The 15,443-nt window shown below is 40.3% G+C and overlaps 1 protein-coding gene across 1 annotated transcript in view; it reads left to right on the top strand.

The window, feature by feature from the left end:
- The window catches only part of LRP2 (LDL receptor related protein 2), a 198,216-nt gene that overhangs the window by 147,487 nt on the left and 35,286 nt on the right, over positions 1 to 15,443 (top strand). Inside the window, exons 51-59 of the mRNA XM_059928047.1 lie at positions 2,274 to 2,426; positions 2,941 to 3,111; positions 8,652 to 8,878; positions 10,044 to 10,221; positions 11,287 to 11,483; positions 12,227 to 12,472; positions 13,201 to 13,329; positions 14,305 to 14,424; positions 15,178 to 15,294. Coding sequence (XP_059784030.1) covers positions 2,274 to 2,426; positions 2,941 to 3,111; positions 8,652 to 8,878; positions 10,044 to 10,221; positions 11,287 to 11,483; positions 12,227 to 12,472; positions 13,201 to 13,329; positions 14,305 to 14,424; positions 15,178 to 15,294 — 1,538 coding nt within the window. The remainder of the gene's footprint in view (positions 1 to 2,273; positions 2,427 to 2,940; positions 3,112 to 8,651; positions 8,879 to 10,043; positions 10,222 to 11,286; positions 11,484 to 12,226; positions 12,473 to 13,200; positions 13,330 to 14,304; positions 14,425 to 15,177; positions 15,295 to 15,443) is intronic.

The following is a 15,443-nucleotide window of genomic DNA, read 5'->3' as shown; positions in this document are numbered from 1 at the left end:
ATTCAACTTGACCAGCTCAACCACACTTCTTCACATCTCTATTGAATATTGAATCTATCAGATATTTGGCTTTGTGGTTGACATGAAGCTGTAGGCACTTAGCCTGCAAATATTATTGTGCTTCAGTCACCCCAGACCTACAGAGGACTCTTCCACATCTTCTCTGTTTGACCATCTTAAGGGTAAAGATCCTAAGATGGGGGATGGAGAATTGGCCCCCTAGTTCTACCTGAATAGTAATTGGCCTGCCATAGGTGCTCAAGAACTGCCTACAGAAAAAATGAATAAAATATTAATCATGTGAATACAAGTATTTTATATATAGTGGCTCTTTTGGGTGTCAAAAAGCATAGTGATTAATGATTTGCAGGAATAGAACTAATTGTGGTACTGTTCCTATCTCATCCTTTGCTGCAATGCAGGGAAAGATAATATTTTAGCCTTGATATTGTCATTCAGCCCCCTCTCCCCAAAACTGGTAGGATGATATTTTCCCCTGGATTTCAGCTACTTTCCTCTCACTCTAGGCATGTTCTTGACCAGGGGAAAGAATTAGGCACATGTGTGGTACTGAGGAAGATGGAGCAAAAAAGTCTAGGGTGAGGGTAGGATAAAATATCTCATGACCGAAACATTTTCTCAAATGTTCAAGAAGGAGCACAGCCAGGCTAAACATTCCTTAAAACACAAGGCAGGATAGAACGCAGTCACATTTAAGTTTGTAGGGGACAGTCCTAAGATACTAATTACATTGAAATTTGAAACAATTTCCCCAATATCAATAAAGATGTTCATAGCGAACTCAAGGATGTTTGGTTTCCAAGGCCCTTAAACTTGATATACAAGTTTTTCAAAGCACCATTATGCACAGTGGAAAATTGTGCTGGTTCTCAGTCCTCTTAATTTTTCCTGGAGTGGGCACGGAGTGTCTTCTCCATATTCTGTTCACTGGGTCAGTGTTTTGACTGTGGAATAAAGAGAAATTAATGAGTTGGCAGTAAGCTCCACAGAGCGGAGTGCCCTGTGGTGTAGCCAGTCTTGAATTCCTGCTCTAGCTCTTACTAATCAGCAACCTCTGGGCCTCAGCAGCCTCATCAAGAAAACAGGAATAAGATCTTAAATAATATAATATTTTAAAAAGTCCTTAGCCCAGGGCTTGGCATTTAATAGATAGCTGCTATTATTATTGCTATTATTACCCTCTACAATGTTGGAATCTAAGATTGTGGCCATCTCATACATCAGGATTTACCCAACTGAATTAAATAGCAAGGCTTGTGCATTTATGCATACTCATTCCCTCATCCCCAAGCCTAAAAAGATGCTACTGTCCTAGCAGTTAAATATTCTGACACCTCGCATGGTTGGATCAGGCTTACCTCTGGCAAGGAGACATTGGGGTCTTTTGGAAGAGAAATCGTTTCAGTAGAAATTGACTATCAGATCTCAAATGACACTCATTCTAGGAGTTTTGAACCCTTTGGAAGGTTATGGATACTTTAAGACTCTGGTGAAACCCACAGACCCCTCGCTGGATAAAAGCACTTAACAAATTTATGCTTATACAATTTTGCATCAGTTTTAGAGGGTACACGCCCCGCCCCCAGAGCCTAGGCTACCCTGGTGTCAGATTAAGGACCCCAGATTAAGAACCCTGCCTTATAGAAAATAAATGGATTTTATTGAATAGCAATATATTCAGAACTGAAATATCCTTGAGGTAAGAGATTCTAATAAGTTTCTAAAGCTTTTTGAGTTTAAGTAAAACTTGGCACAGGGTAAGAAACTCATTTTGCCAGCCTACTGGGACAGGGCCAGGGAGGGGGTCAGGTTTTTCTTTATCTGAAGGATGCCATGATTCAGAGTTCCCTTGTGCAGTCTCAATGATAACACTTAGACAAGTTTGTTTCCTGGACTCCACCATTTAAACTGTAGTTCATGATACTCATTGATCACTCTCACTTCTGCTTCCCTGCTCCTCTAAAGCCTGGAACATTGCTTGGGAAAGATGCCTTTTGCTGCATGAAGCAAGTAAAGCCAGAATCCTTGTGTGAAGTGTGGCCCCAGAATTTCCTGTTGTAAGGTGACATCACCTTACAACAGGAAGAGTAGCACACATTCTTGCATCTTTTGTTGTCTCATTGCAGGAAGGTCAACTGTGTTTCCCCTTGTCCTTGTTTGCCTGGGGGAAATGTGCTTGGATCGGAAATTGTGTGGCTAAATGTGCAAGTAAAATGGCTATAGCTCCTGGTTCTCCATTTCTCCATTTTCAGAAAGCTGTATTGGGTGGATTCCCACCTGAATTGCCTTTCTGTCTCTGACCTCAATGGTCGATACCGCCGCAGGCTGGCCGAGCACTGTGTGGACGCCAACAACACCTTCTGCATTGACAATCCCAGAGGAATTGCCCTGCACCCTCGATATGGGTATTGTCTCCCTGTAATCTTGGGCTCTTCTTTCATGCCCTTCTTCCACCTCTGTTACCAAAAAGGCTGTTCACGTAGTGATATCAAGGCCAGTGTCTTGTTGGAGCTTGTCTTCTGCTTTTCCTACCTGGTAAATGGCTTAGTATTATGGGTAGAAGCATGGCTTGTTCAAATGATATTCATCGGCTATTCTATTTTCTTTGCCATGACACACCATTTCACTTTCAAAGTCACATATTTTGGCTGCATGCAAGTAATTTATGGTTTAAAAAAACAACAACCCACCTTTACTGGACTTTCCATGTCAAATCCACTGAAATCCCCAGTTAATCATGTTCATTCTTGAGCATTTCCTGTGCATCATGCCCTGTTAGATTATTTTCGGTTAGTTCTCTTTCCTTTATGAAAAACTCTGTAGGATGTAAACTCCATTTCTCTAATTGGAGAGAGCTTATGTCTTTGCCACTGAGTTCTTCTGGCTTCAGGGACTGACCCTTTGTGTTTGCTCCAACAGGCATGTCTACTGGGGAGACTGGGCTGACCGAGCATACATTGGGAGAGTAGGCATGGATGGAACCCATAAGTCTGTGATTATTTCTACCAAGATCAAGTGGCCCAATGGCCTCACCATTGATTACACCAATGATCTACTCTACTGGACAGATGCGCACCTGGGTTACATTGAGTACGTACTTAGAAAAGAATAAAGCCAACTGGGTGACTGCTCATTCCAAACACCAGTGCTTGTGTTGCCAGTGTATTAATCCCAGGCAGCTTCTAACTGGCCTGTTTGTTGGAAGTCACTTCTAACTAAAGTGCCTACAGGCAATTCACCGAGCTCTGTGGTATGGTGCAAGAGAAAGAGCGTGAACTTTGAAGTCATACAGATCAGGATTTTGTCTTGGTGCTTTTACTTCTTATACTCCTAAAAAAGCAGCTAGTAATCTCTCCCCTGTGGTAGTCAGCTTAGTGCTCAACTCATCTTAATTCTCTTATGCCTTTACTTTGCCCTACCCTCCCAAATATATGATTAATAGACTTGGAAAAATTATACTGTTCAATGAAAAATACTCCTTGTAAAAAAGATAATACAAATTATTAGCCAAGCAGTACATGTTTATTTCGGGGCATTGCTAATTATGGCCTAGTTGGACTATGGTAATGTCTTCTGGGTATTTATGAACTAGTACCCAGATACACAGCCTGTTGCATGCAAAAGCAGGGAATTGTCGTTAATTCACTAGAGCTATTTTAAAGGTTTAAAAACTCCTGTCATTCTATTAAATTTTTTTTGAAAAAAATTACACTTGACAAAAAATACTCATAAAAGTATCTGAGCTCTTTATATAGAGATCATGCAAGAACTGAAGGAGAAGGCCTCAAGACTGCTTTCTGGTTTATGACCTTTTTAAAGAAACAGATAATGACAAAGTTCTGGTCATTTATCTGCAGTCTTATTAACAGAGGTCAAGAAGGTATTCAGGTTTTCCTATGCCTTCTTTAAGTTTCCATAAATTATGATATTTTGGAAAAAAATTCTAACATCACATGGCTAATGTTATCAACTTCTTTAGTTGATAGCTCATTCCACCTCTTGTGAGTTTTAGGGTCTGCTCCCAGATTTTTAAATATTAAAATATCAGTATTCTGACATAGGTTCACAGGAATGAATGAGACCTAGATTCACTAATAATGTCTGGGTCATGATTAATAATACATGTGCTACCAGTGTGTACAAAGCTAACCCTGCTGGCCTTTAGGTTAACTCAGCTAGTCTATACCGCTCAGGTTATACTGAGAATCAAGCTGTCTCCAAAAACTGCTTCTTCCCTTGTCCTCCTGAGGAGACAGAAGTCCAGCTTTAGACTGCTTTCCTCTGATTTCTTCTGATGGCTTAGGAAACAGTGTTCATCCCAAGATATCGAAAGAATGCTTCATGGAGAACATCAACATAAGAGGTTATAAACCTACAAGAGCTGAACCAGCTGCATCAGCAGGAAAGCAGCTGTGGTTAGGAATTAGTGATCTTTAAACTCCTCTGGTTATTCCTATTTTTCTTTTTCTTTTCTGATTTCTTTTTAACATCTTTATTAGAGTATAATTGCTTTACAATGGTGTTAGTTTCTGCTTTATAACAAAGTGAATCAGTTATACGTATACATATGTCCCCATATCTCTACCCTTTTGCGTCTCCCTCCTTCCCACCCTCCCTATACCACCCCTCTAGGTGGTCACAAAGCACCGAGCTGATCTCCCTGTGCTATGCGGCTGCTTCCCACTAGCTATCTATTTTAAGTTTGGTAGTATATATATGTCCATGCCACTCTCTCACTTTGTCCCAGCTTACACTTCCCCCTCCCTGTATCCTCAAGTCCATTCTCTAGTAGGTCTGCGCCTTTATTCCCATCTTGCCCCTAGGTTCTTCATGACCATTTTTTTTTTTTTTAGATTCCATATATTTGTGTTAGCATACGGTATTTGTTCTTCTCTTTCTGACTTACTTCACTCTGTATGACAGACTCGAGGTCCATCCACCTCACTACAAATAACTCAATTTTGTTTCTTTTTATGGCTGAGTAATATTCCATTGTATATATGTGCCACATCTTCTTTATCCATTCATCTGTTGATGGACACTTTGGTTGCTTCCATGTCCTGGCTATTGTAAATAGAGCTGCAATGAACATTTTGGTACATGACTCTTTTTGAATTATGGTTTTCTCAGGGTATAGGCCCAGTAGTGGGATTGCTGGGTCGTATGGTAGTTCTATTTTTAGCTTTTTAAGGACCCTCCATACTGTTCTCCATAGTGGCTCTATCAATTTACATTCCCACCAACAGTGCAAGAGGGTTCCCTTTTCTCCACACCCTCTCCAGCATTTATTGTTTATAGATTTTTTGATGATGGCCACTCTGACAGGTGTGAGGTGATATCTTATTGTAGTTTTGATTTGCATTTCTCTAATGATTAATGATGTTGAGCATTCTTTCATGTGTTTGTTGGCAATCTGTATATCTTCTTTGGAGAAATGTCTATTTAGGTCTTCTGCCCATTTTTGGATTGGGTTGTTTGTTTTTTTGATATTGAGCTGCATGAGCTGCTTGTAAATTTTGGAGATTAGTCCTTTGTCAGTTACTTCATTTACAAATATTTTTTCCCATTCTGAGGGTTGTCTTTTCGTCTTGTTTATGGTTTCCTTTGCTGTGCAAAAGCTTTTAAGTTTCATTAGGTCCCATTTATTTATTTTTGTTTTTAATTTCCATTTCTCTAGGAGGTGGGTCAAAAAGGATCTTGCTGTGATTTATGTTGTAGAGTGTTCTGCCTATGTTTTCCTCTAAGAGTTTGATAGTGTCTGGCCTTACATTTAGGTCTTTAATCCATTTTGAGTTTATTTTTGTGGATGGTGTGAAGGAGTGTTCTAATTTTATTCTTTTACATGTAGCTGTCCAGTTTTCCCAGCACCACTTATCGAAGAGGCTGCCTTTTCTCCACTGTATATTCTTGCCTCCTTTATCAAAGATAAAGTGACCATATGTGCGTGGGTTTATCTCTGGGCTTTCTATCCTGTTGCATTGATCTATATTTCTGTTTTTGTGCCAGTACCATACTGTCTTGATTACTGTAGCTTTGTAGTATAGTCTGAGGTCAGGGAGCCTGATTCCTCCAGCTCCGTTTTTCTTTCTCAAGATTGCTTTGGCTATTCGGGGTCTTTTGTGTTTCCATACAAATTGTGAAATTTTTTGTTCTAGTTCTGTGAAAAATGCCAGTGGTAGTTTGATAGGGATTACATTGAATCTGTAGATTGCTTTGGGTAGTATAGTCATTTTCACAGCGTTGATTCTTCCAATCCAAGAATATGGCATATCTCTCCATCTATTTGTATCGTCTTTAATTTCTTTCATCAGTGTCTTATAGTATTCTGCATACAATTCTTTTTTCTTCTTAGGTAGGTTTATTCCTAGGTATTTTATTCTTTTTATTGCTGTGGTAAATGGGAGTGTTTCCTTAATTTCACTTGCAGATTTTATATCATTAGTGTATAGGAATGCAAGAGATTTCTGTGCATTAATTTTGTATCCTGCTACTTTACCAAATTCATTGATTAGCTCTAGTAGTTTTCTGGTAACATCCTTAGGATTCTCTACATATAGTATCATGTAATCTGCAAACAGTGACAGCTTTACTTCTTCTTTTCTGATTTGGATTCCTTTTATTTCTTTTTCTTCTCTGATTGCTGTGGCTAAAACTTTCAAGACTATGTTGAATAATAGTGGTGAGAGTGGGCAACCTTGTCTTGTTCCTGATCTTAGTGGAAATGGTTTCAGTTTTTCACCATTGAGGATTATGTTGGCTGTGGGTTTGTCATATATGGCCTTTATTATGTTGAGGTAAGTTCCCTCTATGCCTACTTTCTGGAGAGTTTTTATCATAAATGGGTGTTGAATTTTGTCAGAAGCTTTCTCTGCATCTATTGAGATGATCATATGATTTTTCTCCTTCAACTTGTTAATATGGTGTATCACATTGATTGATTTGTGTATATTGAAGAATCCTTGCACTCCTGGATTAAACCCCACTTGATCATGGTGTATGATCCTTTTAATGTGCTGTTGGATTCTGTTTGCTAGTGTTTTGTTGAGGAATATTGCATCTATGTTCATCAGTGATATTGGCCTGTAGTTTTCTTTCTTTGTGACATCTTTTTCTGGTTTTGGTATCAGGGTGATGGTGGCCTTGTAGAATGAGTTTAGGATTGTTCCTCCCTCTGCAATATTTTGGAAGAGTTTGAGAAGGATAGGTGTTAGCTCTTCTCTAAATGTTTGATAGAATTCACCTGTGAAGCCATCTGGTCCTGGGCTTTTGTTTGTTGGAAGATTTTTATTTTTTAATTAATTAATTAATTTTTTTTAGCTGTGTTGGGTCTTCGTTTCTGTGCAAGGGCTTTCTCTAGTTGTGGAAAGCGGGGGCCACTCTTCATTGTGGTGCGCGGGCCTCTCACTATCGCGGCCTCTCCTGTTGCGGAGCACAGGCTCCAGACACGCAAGCTCAATAGTTGTGGCTCATGGGCCTAGTTGCTCCGTGGCATGTGGGATCTTCCCAGACCAGGGCTCGAACCCGCGTCCCCTGCCTTAGCAGGCAGATTCTCAACCACTGTGCCACCAGGGAAGCCCTGTTGGAAGATTTTTAATCACAGTTTCAATTTCAGTGCTTGTGATTGGTCTGTTGATATTTTCTATTTCTTCCTGGTTCAGTCTCGGCAGGTTGTGCATTTCTAAGAATCTGTCCATTTCTTCCAGGTTGTCCATTTTATTGGCATAGAGTTGCTTGTAGTAATCTCTCATGATCCTTTGTATTTCTGCAGTGTCAGTTGTTACTTCTCCTTTTTCATTTCTAATTCTATTGATTTGAGTCTTCTCCCTTTTTTTCTTGTTGAGTCTGGCTAATGTTTTATCAATTTTGTTTATCTTCTCAAAGAACCAGCTTTTAGTTTTATTAATCTTTGCTATCGTTTCCTTCATTTCTTTTTCATTTATTCCTGATCTGATCTTTATGATTTCTTTCCTTCTGCTAACTTTGGGGTTTTTTTGTTCTTCTTTCTCTAATTGCTTTAGGTGTAAGGTTAGGTTGTTTATTTGAGATGTTTCTTGTTTCTTAAGGTAGGATTGTATTGCTATAAACTTCCCTCTTAGAACTGCTTTTGCTGCATCCCATAGGTTTTGGGTCATTGTGTTTTCATTGTCATTTGTTTCTAGGTATTTTTTGATTTCCTCTTTGATTCCTTCAGTGATATCTTGGTTATTAAGTAGTGTATTGTTTAGCCTCCATGTGTTTATATTTTTTACAGATTTTTTCCTGTAATTGATATCTAGTCTCATAGCGTTGTGGTTGGAAAAGATACTTGATACTATTTCAATTTTCTTAAATTTACCAAGGCTTGATTTGTGACCCAAGATATGATCTATCCTTGAGAATGTTCCATGAGCACTTCAGAAAGGTTATTCTTATTTTTAAGGCATTGCTTTTGCAACTTTTACATCTTTCATTCAGTCCAAATAAACTTTAAGTTTAGTTTTTGTTTTAATTGAAGACTAAAAGTTTTGAGGAAGATCTGAACTTTAGTTACCTCTAGAACTTTATTCATTGATTTGTCAGCCTCTATCCTTAAAGGCATTAGAGGAGGGGCATTATCTTCACTGAGTGACTCTTCCTTCCTCCGACTCCAGGTACTCTGATTTGGAGGGCTACCATCGGCACACGGTGTACGAAACTGGGACACTGCCTCATCCCTTTGCTATTACTGTTTTTGAAGACACCATTTATTGGACAGATTGGAATACAAAGACAGTTGAAAAGGGAAACAAATACAATGGGTCCAATAGGGTGGTGCTGGTGAACACAACACACAGACCATATGACATCCGTGTGTATCATCCCTACAGGCAGCCAATTGGTGAGTAAGTGATTTGGAAGTTTTTGCACAGTTGCTTTAGGGTCTTGTGCATGCCATTCTTGTTTTTGTTTTTTAAGCATAAATATCATGATTTATACTGGGAATGGTGTTACTTGCTAATGTTTTCTACGAAGCAAATGCTGAGAGTTGAGGGGATGGAAATATCTTTAGAGTTTATTCCCCTATTCCTGGAAAAGTCTGCTTACAATTCTTTTTCATAGCACCTGCTCTATTCTTAAAGATCAGTCTGGGCTTTCTTTTTGATAAGAATCAACAGTTGTTATGTTGCCTTTTGACATTTCAGCCCTAAGTACTTAAGAAAGCACCTTTGAAAAATAAGGACATTTCCTGTATAACCACAATAAATTGTAACACCTAAGAGATGTATTATGATAACATGGATGTATTTAGAACAATCATTTCTTTACCAACATCAATCTACTGAAATGATTAGTTTAAAAGAAGTGCTTAAAAGAAAGTTATAGTAACTATAAAACATCATTTATTAAATGTCTGTTTGCATTTGATATCTAGCCAAGTTCTGGAGTATTCTTTGGGGATAGAATGGATTTTGTGGGCCTGCTTTGTTGTGGTGTCTTGTTAAAACATACAATAAACTTGGAAGTTAGGAAAAATGAGAATTGGCGAAATATTTTTTTCTGGAAGTTAATATTCTTCATATTATTTAGCAGAAGTTCAAATTCATCTTTACCTCTGAGTTGCGGCCCAGAAAAGTAGTATAGATGTTGCTCAGTTTATCCATCCACCTGATTCTTGTGCAACTTCTGTTGCCTGTATCCTTAGGATGAGAGAATATAGCATCTGCTGAAAATTAAAACTTTAACTTAGATTGTGGGCACATGGATGTAAACTAAATTTCCCACCTGCTGTCCAAGAACTTTGGGAGACACATTTTTTCTAGCCCAACACCAGTGAGTAAGCCTCACTTCTGGTAGCACATAAATCAGTTTTCTGTACTAGCAACAGGGTTGCTAAAACAGCTCTACCATATGTACTCTTTATGAACTTTTGCACAAAGCATGAATCTAGGATAACGTTATTTTTACTAAGAGGTGATGAGTTTTATGCGGCCGGTAATCAGCGCGTCTGTGCTTGATACTCTCTTTAAGTGAATGAACATATATTTTCTTCTTTCTTTCACTAGTGACTAATCCCTGCAGTACCAACAATGGTGGCTGTTCTCATCTCTGCCTCATCAAAGAAGGAGGCAGTGGGTTCACTTGCGAGTGTCCAGATAACTTCCATACTGTCCGGCATAGTTACAGCACCCAGTGCCTGCCCATGTGCTCTAGCACCCAATTCCTGTGTGCCAACAGTGAAATGTAAGGCTCTCTCCTCCCTCTCCCCATTGCCTCTCCAGCCCTTGGACACACATTGAACTTCAAGCCTCCAGGGGATGGGAGTTTTCCAATGAACCAAGATTTTGGCTAATTAACGTGGCTCATTTGGGATGCACCAAGACCAGGAAAGTTGGATCTCCAACCGTCCAACTTTCTCTAACTTCAGATAATTTTGTCCATGAAAGAAGGAATTTGTGAACCAAATGGTTACGCCCATGCATGCAAGTTTTTGTTTCTGAGGCAAGGAAGCAAACTGTGTGTTTTTTTTTATTTCTAAGGAATTGTCCAAAGTCTCAGGGCCAAAAATGTATATAAGTGTACACTGAAAAATAGCCCTCAGGAGTGATAGAATTTCTCTCTCTTTTTCAAACATATGCTGGCCTAGCTCCTTAGATGACTATGCCAGAGGATCCAGGGTCACACATTCAAATCCATTTTTGATCATTTGTATTTGTTATGAAACATGGTCACAGATTATTTCCCTCACAATGGCCACAGGCCTTGACGACTAGGGGCTCTGAGTCAGAGAGTGAGGTCAAGAGGAGGTGTTAATGCAAATCATAACATCTAAGATTCAGTGGCAGATTATTCTGACGATTGAATAAGGTATCCTAGGTTAAGAATCTAGCATACACCCATCACGACATAGGCTCTCTACAAATGTTAGTGCCTCCAGCTTTCCAGCCAGTACCCAAATGTCATATATCCCTCTGGCTGACAGTCCCACCCAATCCCTGTTTCCAGAACCACAGCTCCAAACACACACTCCACTCTTTGTCGTGGCAGGAATTTAATCATCATACTCAAAGCATTTTTTCAGTGTGTGTTGGGTCTTAACAAACCTGTTCTATGTCACCTCGTTATGTTTTCTCTGAAAATATTCCACAGTAGCCAAGGTTTAATTGATCCTCTTCTTGGGCTGTGAGAGAACTCGTGTGTATCATTGCTTGGAATTCAATTTTGCCTTCTTCTCTCTGTATAGTCATTGCCTGCTCCTCTAGCCACTTGGTGTTTTGCTAGGAGAAGTGCTCTGTTTTCTCTGTGTAGGTGTATTCCTATCTGGTGGAAATGTGATGGGCAGAGAGACTGCTTGGATGGTTCCGATGAACCCATCACTTGCCCGCAGCGCTACTGCCGGTTAGGACAGTACCAGTGCATGGATGGCAACTGTACCAGCCCACACTTCATATGCAATGCTCATCAGGATTGTCCTGATGGGTCCGATGAAGACTCTGTTCTTTGTGGTGTGTTGAATTGCTTTCTACCTTCTTTGCCCACTTCTATAGTTGATCGCCCATGGTTCTGTAGAGATTTTCTGAATGTCATAATCCAAAAACTGGTCCAAATTCCTAGGGAAAAAAAAACCTCAGAGTCCATCCTATATCTATTTTTATAAAGTTTTAAAAAAATCCCAAGGTCTCTACAAGGAAGATGGTTGAGGTAGATACTAAGTTGTCTATATTGATGGTTCTTTACTGTATGCTGTGCATAGAATCTCCTTTGAGAGCTAACATTGAGGATGAAATGAGGGATTCCCACATTTTAAACAGGGACTCTCAGTTGTAATATTTATGTTTCCATTTTTAAAAAGCCAAAAAATAAAAAAATAAAAAAGCCCCACCAAAACCCAAAAAGACAACTCTCCAAACCAAAATCAACACATAAACAATAGCAACAAACAGAAAGTTTGAAAACCATTGTCCATTAGGGCAGCAGGTACAGCAGAAGGTGAATTTAGTAGGCTGTCAGCGATTCAGTCCTTATCCCCTAATTCTGCATGCGAGAAAAAGATATTTAAGAATTTAGGAGACAGTAATAGTCAAAGGACTAACTGCTCATGTAGTGGTACTGGTTAATAATAAGTGCATTAGGGCATAAGTCCTCTAAGAAGAAATTATAATCGAGTTCTCCAGGATCCATTAGTGTAAATTAGGAGCTTTTGTTCCTGACACCTTCCAAGCTGATAACCAAACGTCCTCGCTTGCAGAGCATCACCAGTGTGAGTCCAGCGAGTGGCAGTGCGCCAACAAACGTTGCATCCCGGAATCCTGGCAGTGTGACATGGAGGACGACTGCGGAGATAACTCGGACGAAGACAGTTCCCACTGTGCCAGCAGGACCTGCCGGCCGGGCTATTTTAAGTGTGCCAATGGCCACTGCATCCCTCAGAGCTGGAAGTGTGATGTAGACAATGACTGTGGAGACTACTCAGATGAGCCCCTCCAGGAATGCTGTAAGTTCCTGTGAGAGGGACCTGGCCTGACCGGGAGCAGAGAACAAGACCAGCTCTGTGTGGATGGAGAGAGGGTGTGCAGCCCCTGCTGCAGCCCCATGGGGTGCCCCCTCTTGGCTCTTCCCCGCGGCTCTTCCGGCACCACAAGGCAAAGGAGAGCCGCACGCACAGCCTGCGGTTTGAACCACGCCCCCGGTTCTCAAGCGGCTGATTCCTGCTCTCCATACACGAATGTCTAACTGTCCAGAATATGATAACAAGAACTTATACTTTGTCTGTCTAGCACTTTCTTTTTTGAGCCTCAGAGAAACATGGTGAGGTAGGGAAAGTGGGTGTTACCAACTCTCATTTTACAAGTGAGGAACCTGAGCTTCATGTTAAGTGGTTGGTCACTTTTCTACTTCGTGCCAGAGCTGACACTTCAACCTGGTTTTTTTTTACTTCAGACCCAGTTCTTCCGCCCCACCCCGCCCCACTCCCCCCAAAGTTTGACTGCAACATAAATGAGTGGTAATGAAACGGTGAGAAAACTTAAGGACTCTGTCTTTCTGCTTTGGGTGAACGGATCACACCTAAAAGAGACACAGTTGCCAGAGTCCGTTTGGTTGGTAACATGGTCACCATTACTCATCAGCACCACATCCTAAATAAGACAATGGAAAGGTGTCTTTGGTTTCCTGGCAGGGCCGAGACTTCAGTTCTGACCTTGCTCCTTCCTCTCTTTTCAGTGAGCCCTGCCTACCGCTGTGACAACTATACGGAATTCGACTGTAAAACAAACTACCGCTGCATCCTGCAGTGGGCTGTGTGCAATGGTTTCAACGACTGCCGGGACAACAGCGATGAGCAGGACTGTGGTAGGGAGGGGCTGCAGGGGAGGAGGGAGGGGCAAACAACTTAGCAGGAGATGAGAGTGGATTTCCCACATCATCCTTCCTTTGTTCACCGGAGATGAGAGCGGATTTCCCACATCATCCTTCCTTTGTTCGCCTCTAATAACATGTTACATTTTTGTGGCATTTTACAGGGATATTGGGAGTTTACTTTATACATCTTAAATGAAATGTGTCTCAAAGGATACTATACTTGGGGAAGACCTTGTGAAGATGTTAGGAATTTGTGTAATTTCTCCCAAATGCAGAATTCCTATTTATGCTTGACAAGTTTAAACTGTCTGTCTAATCTTAGAGATTGATTGAAAGGAATGAAAGGGGGAGTAGAGAAAAGATTTGGTATCTATCTCTAAAAAGGATATTTCAAAATCAGAATATTTCTTATTTGGAGATTTTCATATTCTGAATCTCCCTCTGACTTTCCACATCCTCTGTGTCTGGCAACATAGAAAATTTATGGACAAAAGGCCAAATGAATGAATGGAATTTGCCAAGATTAGGCATATACTCTAACTTGATAACAATGTCTCTGTGTGTGTGTGTTAGGTTTAGTTGGAAGAGAGGTGAGGAAGATATTGGGTTATTTTAATAAGAACACTGAATCTAATCAACTAAAGACAATGTGATGGACATGTTTTGTTTGCTGGTGGCATCACTTAATTTTCCTTTCCAGGCCTTCGTTGCAAATTGCAAGCCAGGGACCAAATCATTTTTTGAACAGTTTCTACAAAAGAGAACGGATCTAGTTTCAAACAGTAGGATAGATTCAGTTTAGCCTAAAGAGGAATATTGACAGTGAATGTGGCTGGCATTCCTCTTTCTGGGAGCTTTGAGAATATGGTAGCATAAGCCTCAGACCATCTCACAAGAAGGCCAGTACTACTTCGACATTTCTTGACCATGGGTTTCTGAAGTATTTGCAATGACTGTGCTTTGCAGAGTCGATGGCATGCAAACCTTCTGGGGAATTTCGCTGTACAAATCACCACTGCATCCCTCTTCGCTGGAGATGTGATGGGCACAGTGACTGTGGAGACCATTCAGATGAGGAAAACTGTAGTGAGTGTTCAGGGTCCTTCATCCTTACGTGCCACTGGAGTGGTGATGTCAGCTTTTTGTCTGTAATTCAACTGTCTATGCCGTTCATCCTCAAAGGGTAGGAGGATGGCTACCTGATCTCTTGTTTTCTGACTGGTACATTACTACTTTTTCAATTCCTTCTCAGCTGGTTGTAATCAAGCTCTGGGAGAAGAATATTTACCCAAGTATATCTTTTGTCTCTTATTTATTTATTTATACTCAAGTTTATTTTTTTTTCAAAAAGAACTTGAGGTGACTTACAATATATCATTGCCTTATGATATATATCGATTTCAGATTAACTAACATGAAATACATTCTGACTTTAGTCCCCTTTTGGAAGTAAGAAGGTATAGGCAGTTGAGAGAATCAGGATGCTGATTACACCTGCAATTATCAATTGACTAAAAACTTCTTACACAAAAGGGCGATCCAATTGGCATTTTATTGTTCATAAGAAAGTTCATGTTGAATCCTATAGGAGGTTATCTGGAGTTTCAGGAAATGAAAAATTATCTTAAGATTAAATCACCTTTGGACAAACTTTTTGACAAAGTCCATTCTTTACAGACTTACAATTGAGGTGTAAAGTCTATTTTTGGAGGCTGGACAGTCTGGGACTTGGGACACAGGAGGGCGTTAGGCACAGAGGACACTTGGGCCGGTCCACAAACCTGTCCCCTATGTATGATTCCTGGTGCCCTCTAATGGCCATGTGGCTTTCTTTTTCAGCCCCCCGGGAATGCACAGAGAGCGAGTTTCGGTGTGATGATCAGAGCTGCATTCCTTCTCGATGGATCTGTGACCAAAACAATGACTGTGGGGACAACTCAGATGAGCGGGACTGCGGTAACTGTCACAGCTCTTTAAGGGGCTTTCCAGAGAGTCTTGTACTAGGGTCAGCGTATTGGTCGGAAGTAGGGACTTCACATGTGTGTTTGGAAGGTTTTTTAGACTTAAATGATTTCTGTGTAATTTATGTAATATATAAACCTTAA

The sequence above is a fragment of the Balaenoptera ricei genome, chromosome 7 (assembly GCF_028023285.1).
Source record: "Balaenoptera ricei isolate mBalRic1 chromosome 7, mBalRic1.hap2, whole genome shotgun sequence".
NCBI classification, from domain to species: Eukaryota; Metazoa; Chordata; class Mammalia; order Artiodactyla; family Balaenopteridae; genus Balaenoptera; species Balaenoptera ricei.
This window is presented reverse-complemented; position numbering and strand designations above follow the sequence as displayed.